At 34.8% G+C, this 21,688-nt stretch overlaps 1 protein-coding gene across 2 annotated transcripts; it reads left to right on the forward strand.

Annotated features, from left to right (window-relative positions):
- Positions 1-1,824: 1,824 nt before the first annotated feature.
- LOC128181938 (sodium- and chloride-dependent GABA transporter 3-like) lies at positions 1,825-18,555 on the forward strand. 2 transcript variants are annotated; one of them, XM_052850522.1, is made up of 15 exons: positions 1,825-1,956; positions 7,591-7,735; positions 9,963-10,097; positions 11,606-11,744; positions 11,875-11,907; positions 12,122-12,254; positions 13,035-13,253; positions 13,555-13,661; positions 13,981-14,105; positions 14,241-14,344; positions 14,891-15,031; positions 15,778-15,874; positions 16,082-16,161; positions 16,779-16,970; positions 17,530-18,555. In XM_052850522.1, the coding sequence occupies exons 2-15, from the start codon at positions 7,609-7,611 to the stop codon at positions 17,710-17,712; spliced, it is 1,815 nt and encodes a 604-aa protein (XP_052706482.1). In that variant the 5' UTR covers positions 1,825-1,956; positions 7,591-7,608; the 3' UTR covers positions 17,713-18,555. The 2 variants fall into 2 exon arrangements, with proteins under 2 accessions (XP_052706482.1, XP_052706481.1); XM_052850521.1 differs by lacking the exon at positions 1,825-1,956 and having other exon boundaries at positions 7,512-7,735.
- The last annotated feature ends 3,133 nt before the right edge of the window (positions 18,556-21,688 follow it).

The raw sequence follows: 21,688 nt of genomic DNA on the forward strand, positions 1-21,688 counted from the left end.
GCTACACGTTAAGTTTTATTTCCCCGTCAGTTATACATTTAATTGGTATCCATTGTTTTATCCATAATGTACCCTGAAAATTTCATGTTTCTACAGGTTGCAGTAATTCAGTTGCAAGAAAGTTAGATCAAAATAGAAAAAATAAAATTGAAAATTTGGGTTTGTTTTATTTTGAAAACGACGATTTCTAGCTCTAAACCTGGGTGACGTTAAACATTGAATCAACTTTGGACAGCCTGACCAACAGCCTAACTAACGTATATATGAATCGCCAGCAAATCAAGAATCACAACTCCGAGAGAAATTCATTGACATTGGCAAATGCATAGTTTCTTTTCATGATCGAAAGCGATGTCTTAGAATATGAATATATATATTCATACCTATACTGAAAGGCTAATCAGAAAACATTGGCGGATCCAAGAATTTCAGAACGTGGATGGCGTAAATTTTTTTTAGAGGCTATGGATTGATTCGCCCAGAAAAGAACAAAAACATAAATGGACCATAAGTATTGTTGTTCCAGTTAACGCACTAATAAATATGTTCAATCTTTTTGAAGAAATTAAAAAAAAAAATGAGTTTTAATTCGATTTTTACTAAAACAAAAATTATTTCCTAACAACGTCATTGAACCAGGATTACACAAAAAATATAGACCTTTTTTTTGTCCCGTTATTCAACATTCCTCAAACTGAAGGGATTTGCAAATGCAGTAATTAGTGTTATACTTTTGATAGAATCGTTTTAACAGGAGCTTGGACTTTTGGTAGTTTTGTCAAACAGCACTGTGACGTTGGTGTGTCTATTTTATCGCTAGTCACCCAGCCATGGCTCTTTGAAACCAACAAGATTTGTCTGGCTTTCTAGCTAAGACTATGCAATCTGTGTATACTTCACTTGAAACCAGCGTTTTTTATACTGTTTTGACGAACGAAAAAGATTGTTACATCCTACCGAAAGTCCAAGGTCTTATTAAAATTTAAATGGTTCTATCATGCACAGGGGCCTTGCCCGTTTTAACATTAATTTCAATGTAACCATAAATAATTAATGTTAAAACGGGCTTGGCCCCTGTGCTATCATGTGAAAAGCAAATTCAATAACATTGCCGTACGTTTTATTCCTATATAATTTTTATGTTCCCTCGATTTATACGATGCATGTACGATATCAAATGCATAAATGTAGGAGCATTAAATTACTAATGGATGAGAATTAGTAAAAATTGAAAATAAATAATTATACATTGGTTATATATATATAAGGAAATACAGAAAGAAGTAAAAGGAGAAACAAAAAACATGAAGAAGGATGTGACGGATGTGAAAACGAAATTAAATTCAAATAGTGATTAGATAGGCCGTATCAACGCCGAGCTGGAAGAGGTACGTGACGAGCTAAAGGAGGATATGCTGGATCTTCGATGCCGTTCCATGAGAGACAACTTACTCTTCTGTGGCATACCGGAAGAAGAAGCAGAGGATTGTGAGGAAACGGTGAGAAGGTTCATGTGCGACAAGATGCGTGTCCGGAAAGATATTAATTTCGAAAGAGTGCACAGAATTGGACGAAAACCTTCTAACCCAAATGCGCGACCACGCAATATCGTCGCCAAATTCTCGCACTTTAAGGACAGAGAGTTGGTGAGAAAGCAGGCTCCAAAAACTCTGAAGGGGACCAACTTCTATGTTCAGGAACAGTTTCCTGTCGAAATCGACCAGCGCAGAAGAGCCCTGTTTCCAGTGATGCGGGAAGCGCGCAGACGGAACCAGAGAGTACGGTTGATGCGGGACAGACTTTTTATCGACGGAATCGAGTATACACCGAGCGAAGGACGCGACCAACCCGCGCATCAACCCACTGTGTCGCCTAGCCACCGCCAGGATCGCAAACGCCCGAGGGTAGGATCCAGTTAGGACAGACAAGAGGGCCAAGGACCAACGTGTACAGAGAGTGAGTTTAAGTTAAAGTTGCTTAGTTGGAACATTAATGGGGGACTCGAGAAAAAACTTAACGACCCTGCTTTTTTAAACTTTATATGTACATACGATGTTATATTTTTGTCTGAATGTTGGATAGAGAATGAATTTGATTTTAATGTACCGGGGTTTACTTGTAGATTTATACCAAGATCACTTTCTAGATCTAAACAAGGAGGTGGGATGGCCTTATGTATAAGGGATGAGTTTCGGAAACATATTACAATATATAAATAGTGCCTGTTTGGGAGGGTAACAGTTGAAATTGACACCCCGAGAAAACCATTGTCAACCGACGCGAAGCGGAGGTTGACAATGGTTTTCGAGGGGTGTCAATTTCAACTGTTATCCTCCCAAACAGGCACTATTTATTTTGTTATACTGAATGTCTTTTTTTTAAATTTTTAAGAAAATTTTACTGCTTTTATATAGGAATAACGAGAATTCTACAGCGAACCGTACGCGCATAATTTTCGCGCATGTAACATTTTTTAATGTTACCCGTTGCCAAGTGCGTTGCTAACGCTGAGGGTAATAGTAAATATTATTAACTGCGTCTTAACCAATCAGATTTCAGTATTTAACATGAAAGTATAACAATAACTGATGTTATTTTCGACACAATTTGCTGGCTAAAGATTAACGGTGATGTAATAGAGTCTAATGAATGTTTATACATATGTTGTATCTATATTCCGCCGGATAAATCCTCATTTTTCAAGCAATATAACTGTGATATTTTTTATGAATTAGAGAATCAAATTGCTAAATACTCCGAGAAAGGTAAAGTATTTATTGTCGGAGACTTGAATAGTAGGTGCTCGGTGTTAAATGATTATATTGAATGTGATAATGTACATGAACAAATCTCTGATTTTATATCACCTATCTGTAATTACAAGGAGGACGATAGATTAAGTGACCGTGTGTGTCCAGACAAAGCAGTGAATGCCTATGGGCTTAAGTTGATTCAGATGTGTATTGAAAGTGGGTTACGAATTCTAAATGGCAGACATGTAGATAATATGGCTAACGATTTTACATATTGTGGTGCCAATGGATGTAGTGTTATTGATTATGTATTGAGCACACCTGACATCTTTAGTTACTTTTATAAGTTCATAGTTTGTAATTTTAACACTTATTCTGATCACGCACCATTGCACATCGAACTAAGAACGGGTATAAACATAGCATTGAATCAGTCAGAAGGGAATTCATTCAGTAGTCATGATCACGTAAGATATCGCTGGAAGGAAGATTTAGTAAATGATAGTAAATTGTCACTGCAGCAAAATGTGTATAGATTAGAGGAATGTTTAGTACAGAATGATTTATCTAGTAATACAGGGTTAGAAAACGGTGTCAAAACTTTTGTAAATGAATTGTCTTTTCTGATGTCTGACTTTCATAAGGTGCCCAGTCCTCGTCATGTCAATAAGAGTAGTAGACAAATAGATAATGTTGAACCTAGACATGACCGACCATGGTTTACTGCTGAATGTAAGCGATTATATGATATTTATCGTAAAGCGCTAGCTGACTTTAACAAAAGTAAATCTTTAGAAAATCATGAATTATTAAAATCAAGTAAAAGGCAATATAAAATATTGGAACGAAGAATCAAGAGAAAATATCTTAATGAAGAGGGCAATTTATTAGAAACAATAAGGAAATCTAATCCTAAAGTATTTTTTTCGAAATTTAGTAGGAGAAAAGTTAACAAAGTAAATGTTTCACTTGTAGATTTACACAATCATTTCAAATCCCTTTCTTTTATTGATCATACAGCTGTGGGAAATGACATAGTCGTAGTTTAAAAAGAGGTAATTTTTGAAGAATTAGAAAGTGACATATCTTTAAATGAAATTGAAGATGCTATAAAGAATTTAAAACCAGGTAAAAGTCATGTACTGGATGGTATAATTAATGAATATTTCATTGAATTCAAGGATATTTTGCTACCTTTTGTACACACAATTTTTAATGCTATGTTTACAACAGGTCATTTTCCACATATACTGTGTGAGTCTCTCATTGTACCAATATATAAAAAGGGTGGGACAACTGATCCTGCCAATTATAGAGGAATTAGTTTAATTAGTTGTATGACAAAACTTTTTACTTCAATTTTGAATAAGAGATTTATGTCAAGGGCCGAGAGAAATGATGTTATTACAGACGCACAGTTCGGGTTTAGACCATTTCATAGTACTGTTGATGCCATTTTTGCATTACAAACAATTGTGAACAAATATCTCTCGAAAAAATGTAGATTGTATTGCGGCTTCGTAGATTTCAAGCGTGCCTTTGACACAGTGGATAGGGTTAAAATGTGGAATAAAATTTCAATGTATGGAATCAGAGGTAAACCTCTGAAGATTTTACGTTCACTTTATAATAATATTAAGTCTTGTGTTTTATTAGATGGTAAGTTATCAGATTTTTTTGTGAATAATCTTGGTGTTTTACAAGGGGAAATAATTTCCCCTCTCCTTTTTTCCCTTTATGTCAATGATTGCGAAATGGAATTTTTAAGCAATGGAAATACTCCAATTGAATTACAAGAGCTATCCTTATTTTTACTGATGTACGCAGACGACATGGTTATTTTTGCTCAGTCTGCTGCTGACTTACAGTCGATGTTAAATACTTTAGAAAATTATACAGAGAAATGGTCGTTAACGGTTAATGTAAACAAAACAAAAATAATGGTTTTTAGAAATGGGGGAATTTTGCGAACAGAAGATGTGTGGTTTTATAAGTGTGAACAAATTGAAGTAGTGAACAGTTTTTGTTATCTAGGACTTTTGTTGAATTACAATGGCAAATTTCATGTTACGCAGAAACAATTGTCATTACAATGTATGAAGGCGCTTTTTGCACTGAAAAGGAAATGTTGTAATATGAGTCTTAATTTTACTACGCTTTTGTCCCTTTTTGACACTTATGTAGGAAGCATTGCTTACTACGGTTGTGAAGTCTGGGGCTTTCATTCTGCCCCAGATATAGAAAAAATTCATCTTAATTATTGTAAAAACATACTTAATGTTAAAAGGGGCACATCTAATGCAGTTATTTATTGTGAATTGGGCAGAATGCCTCTGCAATGTATCAGAAAAATACGTATTTTAAGATACTGGATGAAACTTTTATCATCAAGAAATTGCATTTTGAATTCATGTTATGTTAATACTTAGTATGTATAATGAAACTTTAGGTAAAAACAAATGTAAAAACTGGGCTGCAGAGATCAAGAATATGTTAACAAGTATTGGGCTAATGAACTTATGGGAAAACCAATTTTTTGAAAAGCCAGAAATTATTTTAACGATCGCCAAGCAACGTATTTTTGATAATTTTAAACAGTCTTTACTAACTGACATAAATGCCTCTTCCAAATGTACAATCTATAGATATCTAGTTGATCATTGTACCTTGCAGTCATATCTAACAAAAAGAATTCCTTTACAATATAAGAAACTTATATGTAAATTAAGATTATCATCCCATTGTCTTACCATCGAAACTGGCAGATATAACAATGTTCCATTACAAAGACGTTTATGTCCTCTATGTACTTTAGATATAGAAGATGAATATCATTTTATATTGAAATGTCCCTATTACTGTAACTTAAGAGAAAAATTCCTTAAGAAGTTTTATTATATTAAACCCTCTGTCTTTAAATTAATTCTATTATTGTCAACACAAAATGTAAAGGATTTGTGCAATTTAGGTAAATATATTAAGAATGCTTTTGTAATCAGAAAACTTCATGTATAAACTTGCCTTTTTCAAGTGACCAGTATATGTATTATAACATGTGTATATTAATTGTATATGTCTATGAGCTGTACAGCTGTTGACTAATAAACAATACAATATATATGCTGACAACACGATGAAATATGCTTACATTATGTCAGTACTGTCCTCGCCTGCGTCATCAGTTCATAAATATTGATGAAAGTAGGGTATATATGAAAGTATTGTGTGTGTGGTTCCAAAATTCATTCAACACACGTTGTTGAGACAATCGTCAAATATTAATTTCTTGTTTTAATGTTTTCAAAGCTTTCAATAGAAATTGAATAATACAGCTGGGGCTCGTAACATAAACGGTAATACATGTACTTATATCTAAGACATACATGTAACTTGAGTAGAACTTGAGTATTTTCTTTATGTCCGTAACTAGAAGGAGGTTTAGCTATACAGGACAATTTAACCAAAACTTAGGCGACCAGTAGAGATCGATGGTATGTCTTAAGTATGTTTACAAACGATTTAAAGTTTTTTTTATCTTTAAATGGTTTTACCAATGTAATTGTTTTCTTATAAATGATATAATTATTAACAGTATTATTGAAATGAGCTGTAACATTTCCGCATAGTAAAAGTGGACTGCTGAATAGGTTATACACACGTACTGCTCTTATTAAAAGAAGTAACTATTAATATATTAGTAAGTAAACTTGCGCAACTTGAGAAATTATGACCAAAATAGTTTTTAGACAAAAAATTCCTCTGACTGATTTTAAAGCCTCCAGATATCGACTTCATCTGAATCAAGAATGTTTTAAAAAAAAGATCACCAAGTGAAGAATAAGTTTTACAATATTGTACAACTTGCCATCCCAGACCGCAGTCTTCCCATGATTCCTTGCGTGTCACCGAAATTTGAGAGTTTGGTATAAACGGACTCTGGCGGAATTGTTTTAGACAAATACATAGATCAAGAAGTGTAACTCTATTTTTCAAAGAAATGTGAATAGTGCTTCAATCGATTTGTTGTCACGTTTAAAGCATCATATTACGGATGTATCTTCGTGATTGTGAATTAAAACCATAAATATATTATTATATTGATATCATTAATTAAAAAGCATCGGGAGTGATCGATTGTTTTTTCCGTTTTGATAATGCAAATAGATTTAACGAAAGGTCAAATCTAAAATAAGAACAGCATCCACTGGCATGCAAGCACTGTTTGCTGTGTAGCATTCGCTAAATAATGATAAATCATATTGAGAGAGCGGGTTTAATTTCAGTGTTATTGTGGAACACAGTTATAAGAATTTTGCAATACAGACATATAATTCATTTTAGATTTTAGAATTTTTTAAAAGGGTTCCTCCCCTCCCCCCTAAAAAAAAAACATGCACGAAGTTCCAATCTTTACTGATCATAACAAATCTGTGTTAAAAATAGTTTGGCTGTTTTCAGAGAAAATTGGTAATATATTTCCATTGTCTGAACAAACATTTCATAGATACTTCTCATTCTAAAAGGCAAATCGTACCATCAAAATGCAGGCAAACGATACCTTCAGAATGAATTTCAAATTTCAAATTTTTTAAATATCATTTTCAAAAGCAAAATGTTTCTCAAATTAGCATAATATACCTTTCTTCATCCAACCATTCGAAAATGTTAAAAGAGAAAGAGAGAGTTGTGGATCGAGCTCTGTGAGGCATTTTAACAAAGATTTGTTCGATTTTCCATATAAAAGTTTAATCCTGGCGACACCGTCAGATGCCTGCGGAGAACGGCTCATTACGGCTCCTATGCTCCACAGCTTCAGTATCTATTTTTATCTGAACAGAAGGAGAGACAAGAGATCATGGAAGCCGCTCCGAATGGACCGGGGATACCGAAATGGAACACCTTCAATTATGGCATGGTTTGCTTTTATTCCATCGGTTTACATGCTAGTATTTCGCTTCCATATTACCTGGTGAAATACTCAGGTAAGTTGGACATGCACTTGAGGGTGGTTTTTTGTTTGTACTTTGCCGTGCTTGATTATAAATCGGTGTTGTTTCAGAGAGATTGGAGACTTAGTCATCACTGATGCTGAATCATTTCTTGTCGCAAAATCGATAGGTTATTAATTCGTCTCCGCTGATTGTTTTCGAGTTATTTAAGCATATTGTATTTTATCTTGAAACCGTGAATTGTTACTGCTCTTGGAAAAAGCTTGAATTCAAAATCTCAATGAAAATGATTAAAATATATGGTCATAAAAATTAATGGAGAATAATGGAAAATCTTTCTTTTAGTATTCAAATAAGTTGTTTTGAAATTGAAAAAAGGTGGCTCACTACACCTTGACATATTTTCTCAAATCAGCAGAAAATTACTTGATTACGATAAATATCATAATGGATAATAAGTATTTAAGTCAAATAGGTAAAAACAAATTTGCAACTTTGGATGAAAATTTAATTCAGTAAATATGAACAAAAGCTCCAGGCGGATTCGTACTCATGATCTGCGGTTCAGAAGCCCAATGATTTAACCACAGGGCTACGACGATTTACAACCCAAATGAACGATATAAACAGTTTAACAAAACATTTAAATCGCCATCTTGTGACGCAGTGTCTTAAAAAGTATAAGTCTAGGTGTAGTGAGCCACCTTATCCAATGAAATAATTCTGGATAAATAATAAAATGAAAGGCATATATATATATATATATATATATATATATATATATATATATATATATATATATATATATATATATATATATATATATATATATATATATATATATATATATATATATATATATATATATATATATATATATATATATATATTTATTTCAAATTAGTTTTATCTTGTATACATGCACTACGTTTTATTTAATTAATATCTACCGGTAATTAGATATTGCTTTACATGACATGTTGCCGAGTATACTAGTAAATACATATACTGTTAAGTATTATCAAAATCGGTATAATTATGTGCGATATCTAAAAATCCCCAGTGAAGCATAAATACATGTATATTTGGTATAGACGCTCGAAGAGAAAACTGTTGATATCCTGAAGTTAGCACCATATCTTTGCAATTCATCTTGTTATTCCGATCTTTGACTGTTAAACGCATAGCTTCATCCCTCATCTAGTGAGTATTGGTTTAATGCATTTTAAATCACTATTGTCTGTTTCTCAGAACCTTAATGTCAATGTTTTATTATCAAACCCAGCCATCTTTTGGCATTTCCAATGCAGACAGTTTAATTATGTAATAGACCCAACTTTGAGCGTCATTACCAGAATTTTGGATTGAAGCAAGCACGTCCGGAACTGTTCTAACAAAAATGTCCGCGTAATAACGTAATTATTTCATCAACATGGCAGAATGAAGACACTCAACGCGCTACTTATTTTTATTTTAGCATCCCGTCCTTCTGAGTACTTATTGCTCAATGAAGGGGGGGGGGGGGGGGGGGTGGAGTAAAAGACACGACTCGAACGTCAGTATACCCTAAGGCCTCAAGGTGGCCGGCGGCTGAAAAATATAATGGGTGTTCTGCGGGCGACTCTTGAAATCATGGCGGTCGTCGTTTGCTTTATTTTTTTTTGGGGGGGGGGGGGGCTTTGTCTGCTATGTTTCGACAAGTGAAAATTTTTGTGGCTGTCAATATCAAAGTTAATATTTTACTACCGTCGGTCAATATATATCTCGATGACTGTTGAGTGAATTTTCTGAGTTAATGATTTGATCAACAGTCAATCACAGGCCTATTTCATCATATAGTTACAGAGAGGTACATGTAGGTCAATGTGATACTGATATTAAAACAATTTTGATTATTTCAAAACCTTTAAAAGTTCGTCAGCGGTATATTGTAAAAAAAAAAATCTCCGAAACATCCTTCTAACTTGTTCAGCAATTGCAGACAATGCCCCTGCTTTAACCTTAAGCGGGCAGAGGTTTGTTACAAATGGACTTTTGCGATATTGGTATGCATGTACTAATTAAAAAACTTTTATCATTGATTATGCGAATGAAAAAAGTATGCTTCTATCACATTGCTGAGCAGGTGCCTCTCTCTCTCTCTCTCTCTCTCTCTCTCTCTCTCTCTCTCTCTCTCTCTCTCTCTCTCTCTCTCTGTGTTTGCGAACATCTCGTTATGTTCACATAGAATGTCTAACGTTGCGTTACGTTTTCCTTGTAGTGACGTACCTTCTGGCTCATTACATCATACTGCTCTCTTTCTGTATACCAATCTGCTACGTCCAAATAAAGCTCGGCGCCATCTATCGGCAGAATATCCTCGGGATCTACAGTTTGCTCATACCCATTCTGAAAGGTAAACCATAAAATATTCCTTGAACTTGAAACCTCAGAATAATTTGGTTTTGTTGCGTTTGAGCAAATAAGACATGCATTTTAGGTAATCTTGTTGAAATTAGTGTTCTGCCAGGTTTTTTAATCATTTCATCCTTTTACTTTATACGTGTAATGATTTTTTTTTTTTTGCTTTCTAGAAATTGGGTACTCAGTAGTTAGAAAATGGTGAGCATAATCGAAGAAATCGAAAGAAAAAACCATGTCGTCTAGGTGATTTTAAAATCATCTTCCTCATGCATTCTGCTCATAGAACGATCGATTTCTTTAACATGTACAATGCAGCCAATTAAGTTTTTGCATAAGTAAACTACGACTCCACTTCAGAATCAATGTGAATAATTGAATAATGAATGCATTCAGAAATGCAGTGATCCCATGGAGGCTTGTTTAAAGATATTCTCCACGACATCTAGATGTTCAGTATAAAAGATATCCTTCTCAAAAGACGTTCGGTAATTTGATTTATACCAGTATTGTATTGTGGATTAGAATATTTGACATCCAGCTTATGTTTCCGTGTTTCTATGTGTCATAATTTCATTGATTTTCTTCGGGAAAAATGTAAAGGACAACCGGTTCCTGTCACGATACGTCACAATGTCGGTGGAAAGGAAAATCGTTTATCAACGTCCTGTTACACGCCTTTTATCTTCAATTTGTGAAAACAAACTGCTATCATTAAAGATCTCATTAGCAATGTCATCTACGAAGAAAAACAAAACTCCTTTTATCTCTTCAAAAAGTATTCACATAATGGCTTTTTCATTGCAGAGTTAACGTAAAATAGGACAGAAACGCATTAGCCGTCAACAAGAAATGGTTTTTAGCTTGGCATTTTGTCGTCACCCTTGATAATTTACAGGCTGTGCAATAAGCAATTTAACCCCCGATATTTTACAGGCTGTGCTATAACATCTTTACCCCTCCATATTTTACAGGCTGTGCAATAAGCAATTTAACCCCCGATATTTTACAGGCTATACTATAACATCTTTACCCCCGATATTTTACAGGATGTGCTATAACCATCTTAACCCCCGATATTTTACAGGCTGTGCAATTAGCAATTTAACCCCCGATATTTTACAGGCTGTGCTATAACCATCTTCACCCCCGATATTTTACAGGCTGTGCTATAACCATCTTCACCCCCGATATTTTACAAGCTGTGCTATAACAATCTTCACCCCGATATTTTACAGGCTGTGCTATAACAATCTTCACCCCGATATTTTACAGGCTGTGCTATAAACATCTTCACTCCTGATATTTTACAGGCTGTGCTATAACCATCTTCACTCCCGATATTTTACAGGCTGTGCTATAACCATCTTCACCCCCGATATTTTACAGGCTGTGCTATAACCATCTTTACCCCCGATATTTTACAGGCTGTGCTATAACCATCTTTACCCCCGATATTTTACAGGCTGTGCTATAACCATCTTCACCCCCGATATTTTACAGGCTGTGCTATAACCATCCTGATCCTCTCCTACATCAGGAGCCTGACGGGCAGTCTAGAACTCAGCTACTGTCTCTACTATGCCTTCGCCTCCTTCTTTTCCCCGTATGACGAATCTTCTCACCCAAACCACTCGGAAATGTATGGATTTCGCAGCTCGGTTTTCATTGTGATTTTGTTCTTTAAATTAATTTTGTTTGCTTTGTAACAGGAATGTTTCATTAAAATTTATTTAATTTTTGCAAATTTCACCCGTGTCTTATTCCTTTAGGTCTGGTCACCAGAGGCCAATTGTATTCTTCAAGTAAGATTTTGTTTCTTAAAATACAAACATACTATAGTATTCTACATCATGCGGAAGTTTATCATTCTTAATTGTCAATAATTGTACAATACGCTAGATTGATTCTGTAGTACTAGTATATTATTTTTTTCATGACGTTTTACTGAAAAAAAAAATTGTGTATTTTTTCCCCTGAAAAACATGAAGTCACTCAAATCATTAGCTCTCATTGCAGGGAGTATTTTCTCCAGATTTCCGATGGACTGTCCGAGGAAGGTAACATGGTGTGGTATTTGGCCATTGCCCTACTGGTCACGTGGTTTCTACTCTTCATGTGCACAGCTAAAGAACCTTCGTTTATGAACAAGGTAAAAAAAAAAATGCAGAGGATACGCGTCAATGTGCAATGCATATTTACTTTTAAAAACTACGTACCCGTACGATAAAAATACTACATGTATATCATTTGCATTTTAAAATGAATCAATCAAGAATGATAGAATAGAAATATACACGCACATTCCATATTTAATTAGATATCTCTATAAAAAAATTCTATAAATAGACATCTGAAACATTTTACTCCACAGTCTGACTTCTTAAACAAGGTGTATATTAAAAGTTCTCTCCATTCATTGATGTACACTCTACTGTAGCTGGTCTTTAGCCTATCGGCCAAACTACTAGTACATGTATTACATATGACCTTTATCAAATTGCCCACCCTTTATGATATCGCCTACTCTATTACAGCTATAATTAATTATATCGCCCACTTTGTTACAGTTGGCCTTTATTATATCGCCCACTTTATTACATAATTTATTATCATATCGCCAACTCTATTACAGCTATTCTTAATCATATCGCCCACTTTATTACAGCTGACCTTTATCATATCGTCCACTCTATTACAGCTATCCCTAATTATATCGCCCACTTTATTACTGCTGGTCTTTATAATATCACCCACTTTATAACAGCTATCCTTCAGTATATTGCCCACTCCATTACAGCTGGTCCTTATCATATCGCTCACTCTATTACAGCTATTCTTTATTATGTCGCCCATTTTATTTCAGCTGGTCCTTATCATATCGCCGACTCTGTTACAGCTATCCTTTATTATGTCGCCCACTTTATTACAGCTGGCATTCGTCCTATCGCCCACGGCTTTGATTCTTCTGCTGGTGGTGCTCGTTTATGGTTGGGTGGCCCCTCCTCCGGTGGCCCCCTCTGAGCCATTTGGGAGTCTTGTGGAGGTCAATGGTTCGTTCTCTTACCACGAAAAAAACATCGACGAGGAACAGGAAGATCAAGAATTGGGGGTGTGGAGCCTGTCCCTGGCCAAACTCTACTCACCCCAGGTAATCTCAGGAGAAGAAGTCACGACGGTTAGGAAACAAAAGTTGAAATTCGGAAAAATATTCGTTGATTAGCTGGTCGTTCCCTGCACTTTTGTTTGTTTTGAGTTTGTGAATACAAACTTCTATTTCCTTTGCCGTAATTTCCTTGTCTAAACAATCAAATACGGGACAGTCAGTGTCCATATAATTTACTATTGAAATATAGGAAGTTGGAGAATCTTGCGCAAGGTTCCGGAAATATTCGAAAGTTGATTCTCCTTCTTACTTTGTTCCAGTTTTATATTGCTCTGCGTTTTTTCAGCCCTGGATGAATGCATTGATTCTGCACATCTATTCCCTGGGGCTGTGGTCTGGGGTCCTCCCTACCATCGGCGCCCATCTCTACAACAACAAAACCACGATTGTAAGGTAAGTGCGTATTAAAACTTATAGAGAGCTTCTTTTACAAAAGTCTCTTTTTCTTTAAGCACTAAAGAATACGTTTTGACAAAGAAAATATGGAAAATAAATATGGCATTTTATGTGCAAGAATTCTTGCTTACTGATACGACCGTCTTTTTACCCTCCCACCAACCAATACACAGTGTTTTTTTTGTCTGATCCATATTATCAAAACCTCATATGAATTATGAATCAATCTGCCGGATTGGTATGCTTTACATGTATTTACTTTCTTAAATCATTTATAAGACAAACATTATTAGTTTTTCTTCCTCTCGTCTCCCAGGGCTAACGTGATCCTATTCCTGGTATACGGCTTGGTACCCGTGGTGTTCGGTATTGCTTTCATTCCATTTATTTCCACTAATTCAAACTATGGCATGTTTGAATACGGAGAAAAACTGAAACCGGGTAATAAAGACGCATATTTCAGATACTTTTATGATATAATATTTTTCAGATAAAGCGAAATATCTATGTATTGAATTATTCATAAATGACTAATGGCTAATTAACATTGTACAACTTCTGTTGATTTGTTTCTAGGTTTGGGTCTCCTTCTTCTGGGAATGTTTGGTAAAATCCGCCACGTGCCCGGCATTGCAATGTGCCTGTACTTAGGAGTGTATCTCCTCGGGATGCTTCACATGGTATATTATTGCTTTTTTCTCATAAATTTTGAAACAATTCTCTACTTCTGCAAATCGAAAAGATGTTTAGAAAAAAAATGTCACTGGACACACACACATACAAAACTTCATCAAAATGTTGATGATAAAATTGAATGAAAAAGCTTGTGAAAAATGACTTGATATCAAAATAAATACTCCAGTAAAAATGCATTGTTTCTTTCCTATTAACATTAAACATTTAAATTAAGAAAAACGGGGAAAAAACAAATCCTGGTAATGTAATCTAAAGTAATCACAAGTAATCATGATTACAAGAAGGAAATTTATTATTTCTTACGTTGAATGTAATCGATTGATTTTAGTCTACAAAGTAATTGTAATTTAATCGATTTCTTTTTAAAGTAATCGATCCCAACCCTGTTGCGTATTTATATTCTATATAAATTTACAGATTTTTTTTAACCCATGTCATAAAAAAAAATACTACATTACAGAGGATCATTATGTAATTTTCCCCACAATATACTATAGTATATGTAAAACTGTTTTTACGGAATCACGCAGGTGCTGCATCTGACTGTGATTTGGGAGGCCCTGCTGTGTTCTCTGCCCACCTGTATACTGCAGTTCTTCCGGAGAAGGTCTACGTTGGTGGCAATACTGTCCTTCCTCTCTTTCATATTGTGCATTCCATACAGTTTCCAGGTTTGTTTGACATAGTAGTTTCGTATTTTTTATGGTTGGTATAAATAAAAACAAACTCATCCATTTAAAAAAAGAGAATTTAAAGCTAGAGAAAATGAGTGTTAGTAACAGAAAAGCGGGTTCAGAAAGGGATTGATTGATTTTCTCCTTGCTTTTATTGTTTTCTACAATGTAAAATTCGTGGTATTGCATATAATAGCTGCAGGTCTGTAGCTCCTGGTCTGAAAAAATTTAAAACAAAATTTTCAGACCCGGAGTTACAGATCTAATATCACAGAGATAAGGTAATATCATAGCAGATAGGAAATTGCATAACATCTTTCAAAACTTGTGATGAATAATTTTATAGTACGTGTATAATCTTTTGCTAGCAATGTTGACCATTATGCAAATTCATTGTAGTGCAATTTTTTTCTCTGAACAAATGTTGTAGTTATTTTGTGCATGCGTTTTTCCATCGACGGATACCCACGGGTGATCGCGTCTTTTACTTATCACGTGATAAGTAAAAGACGCGATCACCCGTGGGTATCCGACGATGGCGTTTTTCCAGCCAAAACATTCCGAAGGGCTTTTGCAAAAATACACTAGTTTTGTGCAGTAATTGCATAGTTCATATCATATTATAATAATGCAAATTACTAGTAGAAAATAAAAAAAAAACATGCGCATTTAGACAATATTGGTGGTAGAGCAAGCAAGCAGGTCACTAAGTTTCAATGTTTGCTACCTGTATGGTTTTCCAGAGCGGCGTTTACCTGTACATGCTGGTCAACAGTTACCTGGACCGTCTGATCTTCACGGTGATCATCGTCAGTATCGTCCCCACAGTCATCGGCTACAGTTAGTATAATTAATATAAACAATATTGACTGTGTATAACAGCATAAAACCATATCCGCTCCACAGTCATTGGCTATGCACAGTCGGTATGACCACAATATTAAGCATCCACAAAATTAACCTTTTCTAACATTATAACACCACAGAAACATTAACAATGCATATAACACCATAGAATATTCAGTACTATATCGTGTATCCTTGCAGTCAAACAGAACCTGATGTACCTGCTACTGGAGCGCGCCCTGATGAGTCTGTGGTATGGAGCCTCCTCTCTTGTTATAGCGGTCAGTCACGGAGTCAACATTTACTATACGCTTTCTGATTTTTTTTTATTTAAGGAATAAGGAATCATTCTTTGGTTATTATGAGGTGATAATTTCGGTCGGGGCGTGATCAAATCCAAAAAAGCCCGAAGGGCTTTATGATAGATTTTATAATTTTCAGAAATTGTTCGATAAAATATTTAGATATAAAAAAGCAAACCCCGCTTGCGCCCCACTTATATGCATTTGAATTTATTGGACTGTATAGTACAAAATCAAACGTACACATGCAAAGACACTGATGAATGTAAATATCATTATATAACTCCTGTTTCTGTTACATGTAAATCTTTTATACATACATTGTACAATACACGGTTGTTATTAATTATAATGTACTTGCATTTTAAATGCTGGCATGGAGTGCAAAATATGACCCGTTACTTGTATTTAATTGATACGACAGTTTGATATTATTGAGGTCTTGGCAGTTTATACCATTAATTTGTAGGCAATGTTGTTTTTTAATTGAGTTTGTTCATACAATAAGAGCCTTTACATTTATTTTGCACTGGTCATGATGATCTACAAATTGTTACTTAATTAATTAATTAGAATTATTTTTTTCCTGTTTGTAGGCCATGCTGATCTATTACTTTGCTGTGTACGTGTACCCATTCCCCGCCACCATTAGGGACCCTAAAGCTGAGGGGGTCGCCAGTGACGACAGACAGTGCTTGGGGTGGTTTGTAGCCGTCGGGCCCGTCATCTTTGGTTTCATACTGGGGGCTTTCCACGCCGTCTACACCGAGAAGGGCTCGTTTACCGAGGTATCTATCTACCATTGTTTTTTCTGCTTCCGTACAAATTAATTGTGTTTGCTGGTCGATGCCATTTTTAGACTATTTTGCTCTTCTTTAGAAGAAGAGTTGAATTTGAAAATATAGGAAAATAGATAAAATGTGTGGATTGTTTCTTTACTAAATAATTATAGTTTATAGCTCAACAAATCATATTTCAAAATGTTTGGAAGGACTAGTGGTCGATTTATTGATCATTCAGTCTCCTTAACGTTGTCTCCTGATTAAAGCATTAGTTACATAAGGTTAAAGAATCTAGTTTCCTTACACGTTTTATACCGGATCTTAGATGGACGGACAAAAATCCCATGATTCATTGTTTAACGATTAGTGTAGTAATAAGTTACCGCTGTAGCACATGTAAATGATGTATACGTATAGGTTAAACAGACACATTAATTTATACCTGTTTATTGAAAAAAAAAAAAGAATTCAACGCTTTTTTTGGTGGGGGTTATTGCTATATGAAGGGTAAAGGGTCGTTTGATTAACTTATTGTTGTAAATTTGTTAATTTTCTTTCCATTTAGAGATGCATACGGGCACTGAAATCGGACAGTCTACAAACGGCAGACAGCAGTGAATATGACGTATCGGATAAAACGCCACAAACAACGTCGTCAAAATCCAACAGTGACGTCACGTTGTCAAAAATAGACACAGAAGTTGTGATCGACAACCAAGACCTGTCCTCAGATTTAGTCAAAGTGTAATAAACGTTCAATTCGAATTCTTTTTTTTTGTATTATCATATATGGTCTTTGGAATTTCGATTTACAAACGTTGACCAAATCGTTGCAGTTTTCTTTCATAGCAAACATGCAAGTTCGACTTGTTATGTGTGTATTGCAAATGAAAGCGAGTTTTCAGATAATGAAGAGTCTTACAGTACGGGTTTATTTGTGTATCTTTGGGTAACTCCTCTTTTACATTAATTACGGTTGTGTTGATTTTATTTTGATATGCTGGTTACAAAAGCACGGGTATTAACGTACATCGTCGCAAACAACGGCTAATTTTGTACGATCTTCTCCCATCTAGTAGGAGAGAGCTGTGCGGACTCCGGGCCGTGGCTCGAGACGATGGCTGGAGACGGATGAAGGAGAAAGTGGTCGATTGTAATACTCCATTATATTTTTAACTGTTGCAGACATGTTCATTTAAGCTTGTAAATGGAGACTGTACATCGCACAAATTTTATTGGTACATTTAGTTTCTCTATCATAGGCTGTGCGGTTGTTGCTTAGACATTGATCTCTTTGCTACTTGTATTCTACGAAATGAACTAAAAGCTAGCCTTGCAAGTCTCTCTATTTAATACCAAGACACATTCTTTTATACCTGATGATGTCAAACGTGTTCAATGCCATTTGAGTATGGTAGATAGAGCTTTCAAATTTCTTAACAACGTTAAAATTTGTAAGAAATATAAAACATTAAAACAACAGAGACCTAAGCAAGTCTAACTAAAAGCTTCAGTAAATGTTTTGTCTTGTGAGAAAATGCCATTGCAATGGGTGATATATAAACACGAAATAAAATCTTTATCTCATCAATCTTGTTTTCTCCTATTTTATAGCTCGCCTGAGCTTTTCTGGTCACTTTTTGTCCGGCGTCAGTCCGTCCGTCTTTTTACTTTTCGACATCTTCAGAACCACTAGGCAATTTCAACCAAACTTGGCACAAAGCATTATTGGGAGAAGGGGATTCAAGTTTGTTAAATGAAGGGTCACGCCCTGTTTCAAGAGGAAATAACTAAAAATGCTTGAAAATTGTTTGTATTTAAAAAAAAAAACTTCTCAAAAACTTTTAGGCCAGAAAAGCTGAAAGTTGTGTGGAATTATTCTCAGATAGTGTAGATTCAAGTTTATTCAAAGCATGATCCTCGGGGGGGGGGGGGGGGTCGAAATTTTACAAAGGAACATATATTGAAAAAAAAATCAATGAGCCAGAAATGTTGTCAATTATGTTGAAGCATCCTCTGGTAGTGTAGATTTGAGTTAGTTCAAATCACGATACGTAGGGTAGGGTGGGGCCACAATGGGAGGATGGGGTCAAATTTTTCATAGGAATATTCAGGGAAAAATCTTTGAAAATCTTCCTATCAATAACCAATTGGCCAATAAAGCTATAACTTGAAGCAGCCTATGGTAGTGTAGATTTAAGTTTGTTCAAATTACGATCCCAAGGGGTAGGTTGTGACTACAAGGGAGGCTTAAATTTTTACTAAGGAATATGTATAAGAAGTAAAAAGCTGTCAATGTGACAGCAAACCGGGTTTTCTTTTATGTGAACTTTATCCATAATCCATGTCAACCCATATCCAGTGAAATGGTGTACCCCTATATGCAATATTTTGCCAAAAAGTGACTAAGTTCAAAAGCTGGTATTTTTTTCATAAATTATCAGAAATCAAAATCCTAGCAATATGCACACCTCTGATATACCCTATGTACAATTGATCTGCAAAAGAACATCTTCCTTTCTTGAAATCTGTAAGAGGAGTTATCCGTACAATGAGGGTACCCAATATGCAATATTTTGCCAAAAAATGATTAAGTTCAAAAGCTGGTATTTTTTTCATAAATTATCGGAAATCAAAATCCTAGCGATATGCACACCTCTGATATATGTACAATTGATCTGCAAAAGAACAACTTCCAATCTCGAAATCTGTAGGAGGAGTTATCCGTACAATGAGGGTACTCCTATGCAATATTTTGCCAAAAAGTGATTAAGTTCAAAAGCTAGTATTTTTTTCATAAATTATCGGAAATCCAAATCCTAGCAATATGCACACCTCTGATATATGTACAATTGATCTCTAAAAGAACAACTTCCTATCTTGAAAACTGTAGGAGTTATATACAATGAGGGTACCCTATATGCAATATTTTGCCAAAAAAATGACTAAGTTCAAAAGCTGGTATTTTTTTCATAAATTATCGGAAATCAAAATCCTAGCAATATGCACACTTCTGGTATATGTACAATTGATCTGCAAAACAACAACTTCCTATCTTGAAAACTGTAGGAGGAGTTATCCGTACAATGAGGGTACCCTATATGCAATATTTTGCCAAAAAATGATTAAGTTCAAAAGCTGGTATTTTTTTCATAAATTTTCGGAAATCAAAATCCTAGCAATATGCACACCTCTGATATATGTACAATTGATCTGCAAAACAACATATTCCTATCTTAAAAACTGTAGGAGGAGTTATCCGTACAATGAGGGTACCCTTTTGGCAGCCGCCCGCCCGCCCGCCATTTTCACCATTTTAATAACCGGATTTTTCCTTCGGAAAACCCGGTTAAAAATCCATTCGGCCAAAAAAGTTGTCACTTGTTTGGAAGTATCCTCAGGTAGGGTAGTTTCAAGTTTGTTCAATTCATGATCCTGGGGGTAGGGTTTGGGTCTCGATTAAGGGCCACCTTTTACATAAAAATAGCGTCTAGAAAAACTATAACTTTTGTGAAAGCATCCATAGATTGTGTAGATTCAAGATTATCAAAATGGCGGTCATCTGGGGTTGGGGATCCAATTTTTACATAGGAAAAAAATTCTTATTATTTTCAAAAACTTAAATGTACATGGTATGTCTACTTATAAGTAAGCAACCTGACATATTATTGATTCTCAATTGCTTTGACTGTGGTCCTTGGACAATTTTAGGACCCTAACAGGGGCGCAAAATTTGATGTAGGTTTACAATTATTTAAGATCTTGAAAACTGCAATACTCAATAGTGATATGACTACGAAATCGGGATGATTTCGTAGTCATATCACTATTGGGATGTCATTAAAGGTTCTATGATTAACATAAGAAAATTAAGAGAAAAGTTTGAAAACTTTTTATACAGGAACAAGTATTTTCCTACATTGTCCAGATTTTTTTTAGATTTGAATCCATATATCTGATATCTTATTAAATTGGCCATTGTTGCCCAGGTGAGCGATGTGGCCCATGGGCCTCGTTTCGACTATCACACAGTTCATTTACATGTTATATATACATATATATATCTGATTTATGTAGACATTAAGATTTCATGTAATCCAATTCAATACTTTACAAGCTTCACTTTAGTCCTTCGGATTACACTTCTATTAAATTAATATATTGTATAAACATGCATCCAAATGAAAATCTTCAGTGATGTTCCTCAAAATGTAGAAGAAAAAAATATATTTAGAGCAGTATGGCTTGATATTATCAATTCATGTGTAATTATGATATTATTCTCGGCATATGTAATAGACTATTCATATTAGGTAAAAATTTAGCGATTAAGAAGGGGAGAAGAATTAAGCAAATTGATCCACCTCAAGATGTTGCGCTCTCAACATAGATTTAGTCGACCTTTTTTATTTTAGTCAATAACAATCTTTCTATTAAGCAATTTCATTGTTATAAAGCAGTCAATTATAAAAAGAAAACTTTACTTCTGATAAAGTTTCACATTATTTTACTAATCGGTGATAGACAACTTCCCGTAATAATATAAACTGCTCAATTTTTCAAGCAGTTCAATTCTGTACCAAATCAACAGATTCTAATACGTACCTACACCATGTATGTTTTTGATACAGTATACATTTTGCATAACATCACTATAGCATTAACCGATATATAAATCTTTGACATCATTGGGTCAATAACTGCCATCAGGTGAGAAGACAAAA

Source organism: Crassostrea angulata, chromosome 4 (assembly GCF_025612915.1).
Source record: "Crassostrea angulata isolate pt1a10 chromosome 4, ASM2561291v2, whole genome shotgun sequence".
Classification (NCBI taxonomy): Eukaryota; Metazoa; Mollusca; class Bivalvia; order Ostreida; family Ostreidae; genus Magallana; species Magallana angulata.